Raw genomic sequence first — 16,943 nt, 5'->3', positions numbered from 1 at the left:
AAGTACAAAAGCAAAACCGTCATTAGATATCCCTTAATATTAAACAGGTTAAAGTCTAACCTTTAAATAATGGAAGTTCATAGCTGAAAAAAGTACCTACTAAAGCCAAAATAACACTTTCGTGAGAAGACTAACATGCAACAATAAACACAATCAACCGCCGAAAAGTTGATCCCTTTAGATAAGAAAGAGCAATCGCGCTATCAGATCTGCCACAACCCTTAACCCAGGGGTTCCCAACCAGTAGTCCGCAGGACATCCCTCCGGGTGGCATAGCAGGGTTTGAGTAATAAGAAATTTTACTTTTAGGATAAGCTAAGCTGCAGCCAGCTCGCACTAAGCGTATCGATGACTCTTAAAAAAAAACCACAGTTGTACATTTTTCTGTAAAATCACATTCATACATAACTCGATTGGGTATTTGATTTTCTAAATAAATATGTCTTGCTTATTTTTTATATGGCATGGTCTCTGTGAACATTAAAAAAATCAAGTGGTCTTTGGTCCAGAAAAGGAGGTATTCTTTGAAGCGCACCTATTTTTAAGGCGCTCCTAATTAAACGCACTTAAACTATTCATACAAGCGCACCTGTTTACTAATTTAAAATATTTTAAACTTTATGTTTACTAAGATGAATATGATATACCTGGGCAACGGGGAGAGTCCAACATAACCCACTAACTGACTGTCCCTATCAGCCAGTGGGTATGCGCAAAGCATTTCCCGACGCAAAAAAAAGGTAAGGTACGCTTCGAGCAATAGTTCACGTGCGCCTCAAAATGGGTGCGCTTTGAGGAATCTCCAGATAGAAAAGGTTGGGTGTCACTGCCTTAACCGGTGGCGTCCATTATTCTCAATTTGCACCGTCCGCGCACCGACGCGGCGGGTGTCCCCCTTGATTAAACCTAGCAAGTGGAAGTAACAATTTGTGTGCGTCTTACAGGCCCGGCTTATGCACTGGAATTGCACTGCACTGCTATAAATGTACAGCACGTCCAGCTGAACACTGCATCTTGTGTAGTTGGGATAAGTGCTGTTTTGCTACAAAAATGCATAGCCTGATGTGCTGTCGGCTGTATACTCTACCTGGACAAAGAACAAAGTACCTTACTCGTATTCGTTGCCAGTTTCGTTGGTGACTTCCAAAAGTTGTTGATGATCTTTTGTTTGTTATTAGGAGAAAATATTTTATGTATATTTTTGAATTGCTTGCACTCGTACAGAGATTCAGGAAGCAAAGAGCAAGTAAACACGAAAATAAGAACATAGTGTCAAAGCAACGCTGCAGACTCAAAATTCATTTGTACACAGGCCATTATTTTTTGCTTAAAATATCTAGTACGTAATTTATAAATATTTCAAAAATATTGCGTGTTGAATTTACATTGTAACGCACACAAAAGTTGATTTATTCAGGCATATCTTATAAACATTGGCAACATGTTCCCCCGTCGGACACGCGTCGGACGCAGCGGCCCGCGACCACCTGCAGCCACGCCTGTTCCTGACTGATGAAATGTATTCCGTTTTCCAATTACCTCAGAGATGTCGGATATCCAGGTTATTATTACCTTATGTTTGGGATAAACGATAGCTCATATTACTTCACTAAAGTAGGCAGATAATGGGTATTGTGATTTGTATTTAGTTGGTGCCTGAAAATTTAGGGAGCCTATTAATTTAACTTAGTTGTTACTTAAATTCAAAGTGACTTGCGTGTTATTTAATACTATGATAAAACTGGTACCTAGCAAAGATTATAAATGAACAAAAAAGCTCACAATATTTTTCTATTTAGGAAATGACAAAGATAACAATTAACCAAATTGGATTTGTTTTTGAAATACTAAAATAGGTCATCAATGTTTCCAGTGTGATGTTATAAAACTGCCTGATGAACGAATGTTTCTAGTTTTAGTATTATATTTTCAGTACAATAGGTACTTGTATAAACTAAGTAAAACATCCTTCTATAGATAGAATTAACAATTGGAAGCCTAGTATAATCTTTTGACATCTTGTAGACACAATTTTGCTCAAAATAAACTAGTTCAAGCAGCTTCTAAAGCCGTTTCTCGAACATAAGTCCAGGCGTTCCCGATCGGCATAAACTGGGCCGATGCCCTCAATTTGAATATAGTCCTTAACAGTTTCGCGCGTGCCTCCCGCCCATCTTCGGCGATCTTCGTCTAGCGCCGGTATCATAATTATTGGCACAGACATACAAGCTATACTTATTTGTACATACTATATTATACCAGCAGCCACTTTATACTGACCATTTTGACGTAAGGTGCATACTCATCGGAGCCTTCGCATCAACAGTAACATTGCAAGATTTGATTCTGAGCTTTGTCTAAGCTTTTCGAAAATCTAAATTTCAGTCACCTGTAGGATTTCATTCCGGTCTTTTCTGAACTAACAGACTTATGTTGACTCTCTACGATTATCATAGAGCTTAAATGGTGCCACATTATGTCCCTATAAAATGTGTATTTTTCCGAGCGTGTGTTATGCATTAAAGTCTATAGCTCGTTTTTAAGATACCTTAGGTACCTAATGGTGATTGCATTACCTATGCAATAAATTTTTCTCACTGCAATCTGACACGTAAAAACGTAAAAATCAATACTACCAAATAAGTCCAAGTAACCCCCGATTGCTGCAAACTGTGCCGATGACCTCTGCTCAATTTGAATACACTCCTTAACAGTTTCGCGCGTGCCTCCCGCCCATCTTCGGCGATCTCCGTCTAGCGGCGGAATTAAAATTAATAGCGCACGGTTGTCGGCACGTCGCTGGTCCGACCCGCCGGTAATTTGTTTACTCGACTCACTCTGGATTACGTCGCATGCTCCGCTGAATAGGTAACCGGTGACTCCTGGACGTCAATGTTGTTGACTTTTCGTCGAACAGTTTGAGGGAAGTAAAGTTTAGTGACGGGGTTGAATGTGGAATGTTGAAATTAAATAGGCCAACTAAAAACGTATCGTGCACACTGCACACATTGTACCTTACAAGTTTAACATTTGAAAATACATACATTAAGTAGGTATCTCACAAAAAAGATTTGACGTAGAAAAACTATGGTTCTTAAAAGAATAGGTACTACTACTAAAATTATATAGAAATCACGCTTATTATAGACTAGACGCAACTAGAGGTAGTTGTCAAAGCAGGTAGAAAACAATATCTTTGTTATGTTGGAAAGTTGATTATTTATGTTTTGTGAGATATGTTCAATCCAATCACAACCATATTACGCATTCGAGTTCTAATCACCGCCCGGATTGCATTGGGCATTCGGCCCGCAAGTTGTCTCGATTTCATTCAAAATTTAGGCGTTGAAATTTCGGAACATGAATATCGTGCGGGGTATAACTCAATACGGGCTGTCCGGCGCCGCGGCCGGCCTCATTTGCATTTTGATGAGGACAGCGACACTGATACAATAAACACGTTACCCGATCGGAAGTCCGACTCGGCTCCGACTCCGGCCCGGCGACGTTTAGTCGTGTCCGCTCTCCTACACTCAATTAACTCCTGCTTTTGAATTATGACCAGACAGCTGCGCCGAGAATATGTAATTTGCTGCGCTTGACACTTAATACGGCCGGGTTGTACGGACGGAGTTTGAGACAAACTTACTGTTAGATAGCGTTATTCTGTGTCCTTTGCGCCCTAAAAGTTTTTGAGTTGTCCATTCAAATTCTTAGGATGTAGACAGAGAGAATGAAGTTTTAGCTGTGCATGTACAAATTGCGATTTTCAATAAGTCTATTGGACCTATGGGAACTTGTTAAAAATAAGTAGCAAGATTTAACCTACTAAAAATATGAAAAAACAACAATTAAACAAAAAGCTTAGAAAAAGCTTTTATTAATAAAAAATAGAGCTCAAAATTCGATCATAGGTTTATTAATAATATGACTTGAGACTACGATTGTTACTTAAGTATCATTTGAGTATCATCTAAAACTGGAACGAATTAAAAAACATAAGATATATCACCGTCCGCGGAAGCCGACGAGTTAAAACCAGCGGGTCATGTGTGAGAGCGACACCGCACCGGATCCGGCTCCGGGCTTCGGGCTAATTAGGTGTCGACAATTACGCGCTAACGACCGAAACCTGAACCGACCCGGTAGAAGCTTATTATCGCCCGCCGAGCGACCCGACCGATTCATTCCGCTCGGTCGCGATGTGAGATACGATTTATAAGGTCTGCTTTAATGCAGTCTGGAAATAGATTTAGCCATCTATTTTAGACTTGTTTTAGATCTTTTTGACTTTAAATTTTGCAGATGAAGAAAATAGTCTCAGTTGTAAATACCACTTTGAATTTAACCCTAACTATAACTATGATCGGTGTTTTTGTATGGTGTTTGACAGACTTTTTGAAGTTTTTTTTTTGTGATTTAAGTAAGATGGTGCAACCCAGCCTAAGTGTCGACAATGCTTTCGTTAAAACAATATAACGGACCTTGCTTTCATTTCATTCGTTTACAAAAGTAATGAAAAAAGTACTTATTAGTTTTATAATCTTCAAACAGCTATTTAAGTAGAGCTAAACATCGGTAATATCTTTTTAATATAATGTTTAACAAAGCCCAAAATATTACTACCGCTGCGCTCAACCGAACAGCGAAATGATACACACCAGAGATTCACCAGATATGTATCTTGAGTGAACCTAATTAGGTGTCGACACTGCGAACGTTGGATCCTGAACCGATGCGAGCTTATTACCGCGACGACCCGACCGATTCATTCCGGAGATGTGCCGCTTATTCGCTCGAGTACCGTTATCGCGTAATGTGATACGTCTGCACCTTGTCTCAGACGAAATCGTGTCTCATTTTCGGGTGCAGGGTGTTAGCTGCAAGATTATAAGCAATGGTGGGTTGTATGCAAGATTGTATGTTCGGAAAGATTAATTAGTTCTTCCAAAATAATCTCAACACAAAGATATGATATTTTTCGTACATGTACTCGTACCTTAGGTATGTTTTAAATATTTTAATGGTAAAGCTATCCGTTTTTCTATCACATACTGAAATTTTCTTAATAAATGCTTAAAAATCACAGCATAAATTGTTGTGAATAACGACCTGATAATAAATCTAATTACATATTCATAAAATAACATAACTTCTTTAAAAACACTTCATTATAACCCTGAAAAGGTTGTGAAATTCGATGTTTTGCAGGTTTGAAATCAATAATTAAGTTCGCGTGTTGATTATACGTCATAGTCCCTATTGTGATACGTCGGAGTTGCATTTTTGTCTACATTATTCTGACGGAATTTCTGTTTGTCCGCAGGTATGGAAGCCATCATGTCGGAGTTTTTCAACGACACCACGACGGCTTTCTACATCATCCTCATCGTGTGGATCGCGGACCAGTACGACGCGATCTGCTGTCACACTGCAATTGCTAAGAGACATTGGCTGAGGTAAGTCTTTAGCATAATACAGACATAATATTATCTTCATTACTATTATGAGTCTTTAGTGCCGGACATAGGCCGTTTGCATTTTCCGGGTTCCCGCAACCCTAACTAGGCCAGTGGTTTTTTGCGACGCCGACACAGTTCGAGCGGTGGTCACTTTTAACCATTCTTCCACACCCACTTCGTACTTTGCGTTTGCCCTACCAGTAGCACTACTAACTAGTGAGTGGTATCACGGTCAATCTTTATTTTACCGTTGTATTACTAATTAAATATCGGTAGTGCTGTGAGCAAAGTGCTATGAGCAAAGCGGGCTTCCAATAGAAATACCATTTCAACTTAGCTAAAAACTGTGTAAAAAATCTGTAGCTTCGAAAAACGTTTTCGTCGCATTATTTTTATGAGTAAATACGGCAATACTTAATTGAAAGCGCATATACGCTTACATAAAGTAGTAAGTATCGGTTAATTCCGGCGTTATTAAATGTTGCCGTCCCATACCGTGTAATTCTTTTCATATTCGCCATGAATGACTTTATTTCAATAACCTCTGATTATCATTTTGTCCGCCGTAGGTACACAGTTAATTACACATCAAAAAGCTTTTAAATTCCGAAGGATAAATTGCAGTTTCAGACTGGAAAACAAAATGGCTTCCAAATTAGTGGGAAACTGTGATAGGCCTTCAGTTTATTGAAAAGCACACCGATATTTGGCACGTGAAAATTAATTTGCTTATTAAAATGTTATGGCGCCAACGTTGGACAATCTTGTTTGGCCAACATTCGTTATAATATATTTCGTGGCCTTTTAAGTCGTCATTTATTTTCTTTAAATTCTGATGTCAACTTCCGAGTAATACTTAACCGCTACTTGGGTTTAAACCATAGCTTATCTGGAGGATTTANGCATAAAATGCGAACATAACCATGACCATAATAAGTCTCCACTGCCGGACATAGGCCGTTTGCATTTAGCGGCTTCCCGCTATCTTAACTAGGTCAGTGGTTTTTAACCATTTACCAGTCTTCCACACCCACCTCGTACTTTGCGTTTGCCCTACCGGTAGCACTACTAACTAGTGAGTGGTAGCATGGTCAATCTTTATTTTACCGTTGCCGTTGTATTACTGATTAAATTAAATATCGGTAGTGCTGTGAGCAAAGCTTCCAATAGAAATACCATTTCAACTTAGCTAAACACTATAATATGTAGCTTCGAAAAATTTTTTCGTCACATTATTTTTATGAGAAAATACGGCAATACTTAATTGAAAGCGCGTACACGCTCACATAAAGTAGTAAGTATCGGTTAATTCCGGCGTTATTAAAATGTTGCCGTCCCATACCGTGTAATTCTTTTCATATTCGCCATGAATGACTTTATTTCAATAACCTCTGATTATCATTTTGTCCGCCGTAGGTACACAGTTAATTACACATCAAAAAGCTTTTAAATTCCGGAGGATAAATTGCAGTTTCAGACTGGAAAACAAAATGGCTTCCCAATTAGTGGGAAACTGTGATAGGCCTTCAGTTTATTGAAAAACACACCGATATTTGGCACGTGAAAATTAATTTGCTTATTAAAATGATATGGCGCCAATGTTGGACAATCTTGTTTGGCCAACATTCGTTACGTGAAAATTAATTTGCTTATTAAAATGATATGGCGCCAATGTTGGACAATCTTGTTTGGCCAACATTCGTTATAATTTATTTCGTGGCCTTTTAAGTCGTCATTTATTTTCTTTAAATTCTGATGTCAACTTCCGAGTAATACTTAACCGCTACTTGGGTTTAAACCATAGCTTATCTGGAGGATTTATGAGATGTTTTAATAAGTAAAAATTACATTCTGACGACCACTTCGCATTTAAGTGGCACATAAACACTTTATCGGCGTACTTTGGCAAAAGTTAGTATTCATTATTTTCTTTGAAGTTTACTAAGCTGCTCAAATATTAAAATGTAGTCCATCCAAATGGAAAATAAAAATATTGTAAGTAGGTAAGTATGTAGTCAAAGGTTAATATTATTTGTGATAAGCATCAACAGTTCCAAAGAGATTTTTAGATAAGCATCTAAAAATCTTTTTGCCGAATGTTGTGGCTAGACTTGTTCTTGAGAAATCGCACATTGTCTACAGACTACTTGTTGTGACAAAACAATTATATTTATCTACATATACGCTTTTAATTAAATCATGTATGCTTCATTTTCAATTGTCAGTTAGCATTTATTCTAAACGTCCGTTTTATTTAAGAGAAAAGTTTTTTGGTGATTATAAATGAGCTTTTGGTTGAAATATCTATTTAGCTATTAGTTCTAGCCATTGACAAAACCGCCGCGCGTATTTCACGTCACAGACAAACCGATAGGGACAAAAACCTTTGTCCCACAGCCCCTAACAGCCATAATTAAATTAATCGATTTGTCACCGTGACACAATGATCGCCGACAGACCAGCAGTGTTGACACATGCGGTAACACTGCAGGCTCGGTCAAAGCAACGCGTGCAGTCTGCTTGCATGATGGCGATGCAGGCCTAGCCGCCCAGGATGCGCGCCACGATAAGCTTTTATCGCGCCATTTTATCGATTTTACACGATAAGTCTAAAATCATCGATAAGATTTTATCACGGCGCGCATCCTAGCCCGGCAGATGTCGTGTATGAATTTGTAGCGATGAGTTCACATCAACGCGTCCTTTCATTGTCGCAGCGATCTATTGCGCAGTGGTCGTCAACGCCATCGCCGACGCGTTGGTTTGGCCGAAGCTTGAATGAGCCGTGCACCACAAATTGTACCTGTACTTGTACCTTTGCTTGTTTACATAATATCTTCTACCATGTTTGCGCTCAGCTCATTATTTCATGTGACGTGGATATTTGTTTACAAGCGCCGGCTGTGTGCCACTCTTTGTTTACTGTTTGATCGGTTATATGTGAAATATTTGGACAATAAAATCGATAATACTGGGGCAAAGCTTTATTGAGTCTTATTCAAATGACGCGTTTTGTTCGGGCACGTTTTGACTTTGGATATTTGATTTAATTCTGTAGGTACTGCGTGTTGATAATAATGACCGTATTTATACCACAAAATATAATTTGTGTACATACGTTGATAGAAGCACATAATAGTAAGTGTTTCGGTTCGGTACGTAATGATCAAAATATTATGTCGTGTTTACCTTGGAAGGTAGGTACTTGTGTTCATAACAAAAACCCAACGCCAATCGTACAACGACATACTATTATGCAAATATGTCCAACGCACCTTAGTATTTTTAAGTGCTTTCTTCGTATTTAAAAAACAATAATGAAATCGATCAGCAAAAACGGCGACCCATCGGGATGTCTCACTCCAGCAAACACCGGGCACTTTGTTTTTACGCCTAGTTCCGTGCGGCTTCTTAATCAAAAGGCGTCCAGGCACGAAGCAATTTGGCTGGTCGCCCGTACGGGCAATAAGGAGTGAGCGCTATTAAAACAAGCGCAAATAAAGCAAATTGAAAACGGCACCGTTTTACCCCTAAGCCGCCTTGAGGGGGCTCCCGCCCCGGCCCGGCCCCGCAAAAACAACGTCGTCTAGAGACCTTTGCTGCGTCTAAACACCACATAGTTTCTAGAGTTGGATACACAAGACTCGAGTGTGTCGATGCCGATATACCTATACGTATTGGGTATTTTTGCGGCGGCACTAGTGTGACGAGTTCGATTTGGTTTACAAAGTAGTAGGTAATATACGATATCCGTTACAATAATTCTAAGTTGTAATTGACGAGTGATATTTCATTCTAACATTATTAGTTTTGAAGTCGTAACTTGCTATTGATTGCTATATTACCAGCTACTCCATGCCGTGTTACATTTCTAATTGTCACTGGGGCTTGGCGACATCTGATAGCAGATTTTAATCTATAAAACTTTTGTGCTATAGTTAAACGTTTAATGTATAAAACCTTTTTAAAACATACCCGTTCAAATATGTATAACTATTGAGCTCGCTTTGAGAGCTTTTTATGTGCCCCACAAGAAATACAATTTATATGCATCTAATAATGTAGGCTAGAAAAGCCATGAACATGCACTCTTGTCTTTAAAAACCAAATTAGATAGGAAGGAGACCTAGTTCCTTACAATTTACTTAGTTCCCTGTGAACTTTCTCTTTGTGGAAAACATACTCTTTTCCTACCTTCTCATGTGACATAAAAAATATGATGTAATAAGAACACGAAAGGATCCAATATTGTATGCATAAGACAACGGAGAAATGATTAAATTATGTACTAAGAGGCTCATATAGGCTTGGAGACATTATAAAGACTCTATCTATAACCTTTTATACTTTAAATATCTTTGCATAACTCTATTTCAGCAACGAAGATTAAGTGTATTTATGTAGGCTGCTACACTAAACTCTTCTTAGCTATTATCGCTTAGACCCTAAGCCTTAGAGTACTAAATAAATATAGGAGTCATTAAGAAATAGAAAAGTAATTAAAAAATTAAAGCAATGAAGAAAAAGATCCGTTTTCTCAGTTAACAAATCCAAACCTGTATACGAGCATTCAATGTCTTTTACTGCTTTTAATGGCTGCGTTGACATACAGGAAGAGTGACAAGTCTTTTAATTTTTATTGCAAAATAGCATGTATCACAATTATAGACATAATATGTAGGCACATCATGGTAAACGTCTACCTAATTGAATTCTTTACCTACTTGTAATGTGTGTGGTAAATTGTTGAATGTGCATGGAATGGGCGCCATGTGCCATCCTCTGTGCAACAGCATCTTAGTCATTATCGACGTTAAAATTAGATGATTATAGGTCCTTAACCTTAACTGATTCGATGCCTGGGGTATGGGAGTGGCATGGCAGGGGTGACAATGAAACAGTATGACGTGACAGAGTATACACATCTGAAGGAGATCTGAAGGCTCACTGACGTTTAACCGTCACAAAAACACCCTCCCGTGCCGCTCCATAAAGGCACTTACTCAGTGAAGCGCTTGACCTACCTATAGTGACACATTCTGGTGGACTGTCACATTGTCGTAATCAAGTACTCGTGCATGGCCATACCTATCTGATGCCCTTGCCCAGCAATGAAAATTATCCCAGCACCTTATTTAATCTGACCGAGACCGCGATGTTTGCGGTCCGTATAGGTGATCCCGCAACACTTTTCGGGATGTGTTAATAAGTGCCGGGGCGTTGTTTGCGGAGGGCCCGATCGCGGGTCGGTCGTGCGGTCGGGAGATCGCCGCGTGACGACCGGCGCCCCGCATAAATCTCGGCGACCGCCAATTAAGGCCCACCCCGACAGTTTGTCTACGACGCCGCCCTGATTGCTTTCATTCTGCGACGGCTGATCGGTGATACATGGATGGGAATAAGAGACGTGATGCTGGAGATGAGACGGGTATAAGATTCAAATAGACCTCGAACAAATATCCCAAGAACTTTTGGCCATTGCCAAATGTGAAAAAAGAAATGATCCAGCTTAATTAAAGGATCTTCAAGGGTCCTAGCACATGACTCCAAAAGGCTATGCATTAATACCTACTTCTGGCTAACACATTCGCTGTCCAAGATGACGGCCAGCCTATTAGAAATAAATCACCAGTAGCCTGTTAGAAATAAAAACCTAACAAAGCTCTCGTCCTACGAACCCGTGGTGTCTACAAAAAGCGCGTTAACAAAAAGCTCCTATTATATTGAGAGCTTGATTAAATATAGAAGATAAGTTATAAATATTAAGTAACAACGCCAGAGTAAATAAATCGATTGATATTATCGAAATCAAATTGAAACAATTTACTAATAGACTGGCCTACCCCGAAGAGTTTGCATTCAATTAACTCACCCAACTGCTAAAGACGCGGGTGTCTCCAANGTCCCCGACTTTATTACTTTAAAAATGCTAATCCAAAGTAATACGTGCGTGTTTTATTTATAAGAAAGCATCGAAGTGTTGACGGGGCGTCGTTAGGGCGCTACTCGTGTGTCATTTTAAGGATGTGCCAAATTGAAGGCTCCGCGGGGCGTCATCGCTAGGGGAGCCTGATTTATGCCCCGGGCCCCTCGCCGCGAGTTCGATTAGAGGGTATATTCACTCCGAGGTCAGTTTTCTTATGTGCGTGCCCTAATGTCAATGTTCTTATTATAGCTGAAAATAGTTCGCTGATGTTCTGGGTTGTCGTACCCTTAATTAGGATGATGGGGGAATGATACGGCGTATCAAATTGCATATTACCGTATAATTTGCTAATTGGATTAATTAGGAGTTGTATTATGAGTTATGATATACTTAATGGCCGTTAAGGTATCTTTAAGGTGCCTACAATAGCAATTATGGAACCATCGTCTTTGAATTACGGTAGATTTTGTTTATACGGTCAAGTACATTAAAATAGCAATTCAAATAAGTGCAGAATTCGAAATGACTTTTCCAGACACAAACATATACTAAGACTGGATTGCACCATTTTCCTTTGACTTAAACAAAATTCTGTTAAACTCCATACGAAAAACACTGGTTATAATTATAGTTAATGTTAAAGTAAGATGGTGCAACTCAGCCTAAATCTATAGTCAAATAGCACAGAATACTTGATAGGTGTAACTAACAGTTCTTATGAACAGCCAAATGCCGTCCACTATGGACAGAGGCCCCCAAAAATTTCCACAACTAGCAGTTGCCAATAGTTCAAAATGATTTTTTGCCATGTCATATTATGTGTGTTTGTTCATTCAACCGTAATAACTCGCTGTGACAAATTTCAAACGAAATTATTACACATAATTAACTTTTAAAAAAAATAAAACCGACTTCAAATGCGTGAACACAAAAAAATACTAAAAATTAAAAATATTGCGTATAAAAAAGTTCATCCCCAATTTTCCACCCTTGGGGGTGAAATATTTTCTTCAAATTCGCATGAAACCACCCTTTTGATAATACCTATTCAACAAAAAAATAATCGTTCAAATTGATTTATAATCGGCGGAGATATTGCGTATAAAAAAGTTCATCCCCAATTTTCCACCCTTGGGGGTTGTTTTTTCTATTATTAAATTTAAATGGGACCACCCTTGAGGTATTACCTATACGCCGAAAAAAGATTTGTTCAAATCGGTTCATAATTGGCGGAGTTATCGCGTAACAAACATAGAAAAAAAAAAAAAAAACATACGGGTCGAATTGAGAACCTCCTCCTTTTTTGAAGTCGGTTGAAAATTAACATTTCACCACCTTCAATAACTTAATAACGCGTGGTTGCTCATAAACAACGTCATGTTCAATGGACCATGTGAATGTGCTTTGACGTTTGTCGCGAGCACTTGTTACTCAGTGTTTGTTTAACCTTAGTAGAGTTCATTTGTTAATCCTTGGATAATTACAAAAAGTAATCGCACGCGCGTAGCGGTAGGCGTGTCGGGCGCATTCGAGCGTGACGATGCGCGGTGACGGCTGCTAGCGAGCGTTACTCACGGATGACCGAGCGGCGTACCTGCGTCTTCGTTCGCAAAGATAAATAAATTGATATTTTATTGGATACACTCTCGGGTGTTTGGTGGAGAAATAAGATGGTTCTAATAAGAGTAGAATTTTAAGGGGTGAATGGATATGTTTTGAGCCTAAACTGGTAGAGCACAAAGAAAAAAGGATTTTTGACTTTCATTAGCGATTAATTTTGTAAAAAATATCTTTCCTAGCAAATGTTTGGCTGATTAGAATTGCGAATTGATTTTAAAAAAATTCACCTTCCTTTCCTTCCTACAAAAATGATAACTTCAATCATTAAAGCGATTATTATAGACCATTTTGAGAAAATAAATTAGGAAATTTTAGGAAATATTACTTATCAAATTATAAAGTTCTTATGCCTTTCTAAGGGAATATTTTTAAGTTTCCATTCCTCGAGATTTTAAGAAAAGCCAATGTAGACCGTGGGCGTTATTAGCACTGCACATCTTTTACCATCCCAGTGTATTCTCGTCGAAGACAGCTGATATTCCAACAGCGCAGATTGGGCGGTGTTCGACGCCAGAAGACGTGGCCCGCCCACTTTAGCGACCTGTAGTGCGACTGTTGGTCTCGTTTCTTTCACTCACTTCTAGTTTTAAAATATCTCCGGTCTCACTTACTTAGCTATTAAAGTAGAAAAGGGCAAATTACGATGATTGATCATATTATTGATCATCCAGATTAGATTTGTCGCATGTGATTACATTTCGGGTATACATTTCAATTCTTGGTCATGCTGGCGAAAAATTAAATATTGTAAATTTTTCATTTTTCGCCAGCATGCCAACTATAATCTACCCATATACAATAAATTTACAGTCCACGTTATGCCAAACTACGTACACTTGAGGCAAGTAATGATATTTATACTTTACAAAAACTTTTCAAAATTGGTTTGCAAAACAGTTGCTGTTTAATTTTTGATTACGCCTTTACCTGGAGCCAGCCATCCTGATCATATTAATTCTAATCTGAATTAATATGACGCCAAATATTAACATATTGTTTACGCGCCCAAGACACCTTGTGCTGTCTCAATTCATTATGTTAGTTCGTTCAGCGCTTCGAAAGCCATTGAATTTGTAAAGCCTCGGTTGACTCGCGCCGTGACGCGTGACGGCGAGATGCAAATGATGGCAGGCGCCGGGGCGCCGCGGCGGCGTCGGCGCCGTCTAATCGCTGCTAAGAGCCCGCGCACACGGACCTTTGATCGGATGATGCTGGGCTAGATCTTGATTAGTACCTACATGTGTGACGGTGGAACTGAATGAATTAGCAGCCCGTTGAAAGTCTTTTGTGCGAGGGCTCTAAGTTCCCTTTTTCAGTCATAGACTCAGCCCCAAGTTTCGTATATTTGGTTTTGGAAGACTGGTCTCCACGACACAGGGAATCCTAGTGTGGAGTCCAGTGATGCTGTTAGTACTTACTGTATAAATATAAATTGTAATCCGTTTTTATTCTGAATGTAACAGTAACCAGATAATGTACTGTAATATTTTTGGACTAAATAAATATCATTTTCATTTTCATTATTGCAATACAAACAATAGAAGCCTCGCTCTACCTATACATACTTATTAGAATCTAGTTTTGTGCTTTGTTCTTGAAATTCAAGAAGTTATTATACTACTATGCTTGAGATAGAATCGAGCTTTAAGCTTTGTTGTAATAATGAGTCGTCATAGCTTTTCCACACAAAGCCTTTCCGTTTTTCAGTCGACCATAATTTCTGGAAATATCCGGGAAAGAAGCAGTGTAACATTTGGATGAGAAGCGGTCAGGAAATTAGTAAATTAGTTAATCCAAAATACCTGGTAGGTATTCAAGACTCAAGATAATCACAAAGGTCGTTGTTAAGGGCACCGCTTAGGGCCGCCGAACATGCCGGCGGATTGTTTAACAGCACAATTACATTAGGTAACGTAATCGCCCGCGGGCTGATGAAGTTAACCGTGTTACCGTATCTGTCGACGGATCAGCGCGCCACGCCCTCAATTAAAATCTCATTATGGGTCCGCCACACTATTCAGGCTATGTCTCCCGATGTTGCTGAGAAAAACATGGGACTTTTCCGCTATTAAAAGTGACGTCACTTGAAATTCATTCTCTTAACGTCATTCTAAATGTGTAAATAGTTTAATTGTACAGAGAAGCCAAAATCTTTATCTTATTGAGTCCCAATACTTTTTGTTTATTGTGGTCTGACGGTCCATAAACTGTTCCAAAATGTTACCCGCCTTTATGTAGTCCAAATAAATAAATAAATTAGTTTTGAATGAGTAGGTACAGAAAAAGCATTTTCACTTCAATGGTTTCCTTATATTTAGTCTTTCTTTTTATTCGCATCATTAGCATAATTCTGTTGTGCAGTTTCGATGGAGAAATATCGCAACCTATTGAATAGGATTAAATGTCAGTAGAAGTTGAATCAAATAATACCTGAATTGCCTCCTCTAAATTCACAAAATATTACTGTAGGTTAGGCTATTGCTTCTCACAAATAACTGATGCCCGAAAAGCCTGGAAATATGGGTACCCATTCTTAACGCCCTTTATTCTCAAATAAAGCAAGAAATATGCTTTCGTTCCATAGAGGATGATCGCTGGAGTGTTTGTAAGGCGCGGCACCACGCCTGTGTTTGCGGCTAGTGTTTGGCCGCCTTCTTTATGGCGACCGGACAGACGGCTCACGAGTTACGGCGGGGTACGTGCCCTTAGTTAGGGCTTGTTGCAAAGAAAGGTGGTTTATGCTATTCGCTTAGCTGTGAAAATGCTATAGCTGTAGCGCTTAACTGAGTGTATTTTATTACGTCAAATGATTTGATTGCTCTGTCAATTCATGAATTCATTATATGTCAAAATCACCCCTCCCGTGCCGCTCCCATACCTCAGGACGTATTTCTGTTAAGCGCTAGATCTATTACTCAATTATTTCTGTTTTGTCAGCTTCGGTACTGTCAATAGCAGTAGTAACTATACAGTTTAGATTACTAGACTACACTGATATTATAAAGAAGAAAGATTTAATTGTTTGTGTCGAATAAGCTCTGAAATTAATGGACTGATTTGCAAAAAATATGTCACTATTTGAATCTTACATTATATCTGATGAACACAGGCATATTTTAGGCGGTAAGAATTTCGCCGAATCAGCTAAAAACGTACATAAGTATTTACTACTATATGTCTTTGAACACTACCTTTCGAAAGATACATAACTTTAAGTGGCTTAAGCACAAATCTTGTCTCATTTTCTCGGAAAAGCGTCTCTCTAATTTTAGTTCCTATAGGTTAATTACTCTCCAGACACTTTAATTGTAAGTTTGTAAATTCCGAGATATCATTACTCTTCCCGTACTAATTTAGATTATGAGATGCCTTTACAAATTCTAGGAAATCCGTCGAGTTGGCAATTAGGAATTTACATTTCGTGATTGCTAGTGAATACAACTTGTTAACTATGGTACATAATGCAATTAATGTCACCAGAACTTGATATTCCGTGTGACTGTTCATGAAAATATAGCCCCTGCGTTCACTTGCATTTCAATAGGTCACGTTTCATATTGGCGTGAAACAATATTCAATTGAGATGTATGTTAAAAAGATACAAATGAAATTGAATTAAAATTTGCGAAATCTTTATTACTTGCATATTTACTTTTTTCAGAGCATATCTGTATGTATGATCACATTAATCGCTCAAAATCATCAATCCCTAAAAAAGTGAGTTGTTAAAGTTTCACAAAAAATCTTTATTATCTAAGTAGGCCTTTAAAAGCCACTACGATTTCTTTTGTCACTCCGATAACTTTATGCCTCTTTGCACACAGAACTAAAAACATAATATTTTGCTCTTAGTTGTAAGCTTATTATATTCGAAGAAAAAATGTTTAGCTCTGCCAAAATAAGTAGGTATTTGAAATATTGTTAACTAATGTATG

General features: G+C 38.5%; 1 protein-coding gene across 3 annotated transcripts in view; it reads left to right on the top strand.

Moving 5' to 3' along the window:
* LOC114362863 (uncharacterized) overlaps positions 1 to 16,943 on the top strand; it is a 127,587-nt gene that overhangs the window by 69,559 nt on the left and 41,085 nt on the right. For all 3 annotated transcript variants that reach the window (XM_028318426.1, XM_028318424.1, XM_028318425.1), the window contains exon 9: positions 5,327 to 5,459. In XM_028318426.1, coding sequence (XP_028174227.1) covers positions 5,327 to 5,459 — 133 coding nt within the window. The remainder of the gene's footprint in view (positions 1 to 5,326; positions 5,460 to 16,943) is intronic.

Source organism: Ostrinia furnacalis, unplaced genomic scaffold, assembly GCF_004193835.3.
Source record: "Ostrinia furnacalis isolate ACB-3 unplaced genomic scaffold, ASM419383v2 OfSCF6844, whole genome shotgun sequence".
Classification (NCBI taxonomy): Eukaryota; Metazoa; Arthropoda; class Insecta; order Lepidoptera; family Crambidae; genus Ostrinia; species Ostrinia furnacalis.
The sequence above is the reverse complement of the archived record's forward strand: the minus strand, read 5'-3'. Positions and strand labels throughout refer to the sequence as shown.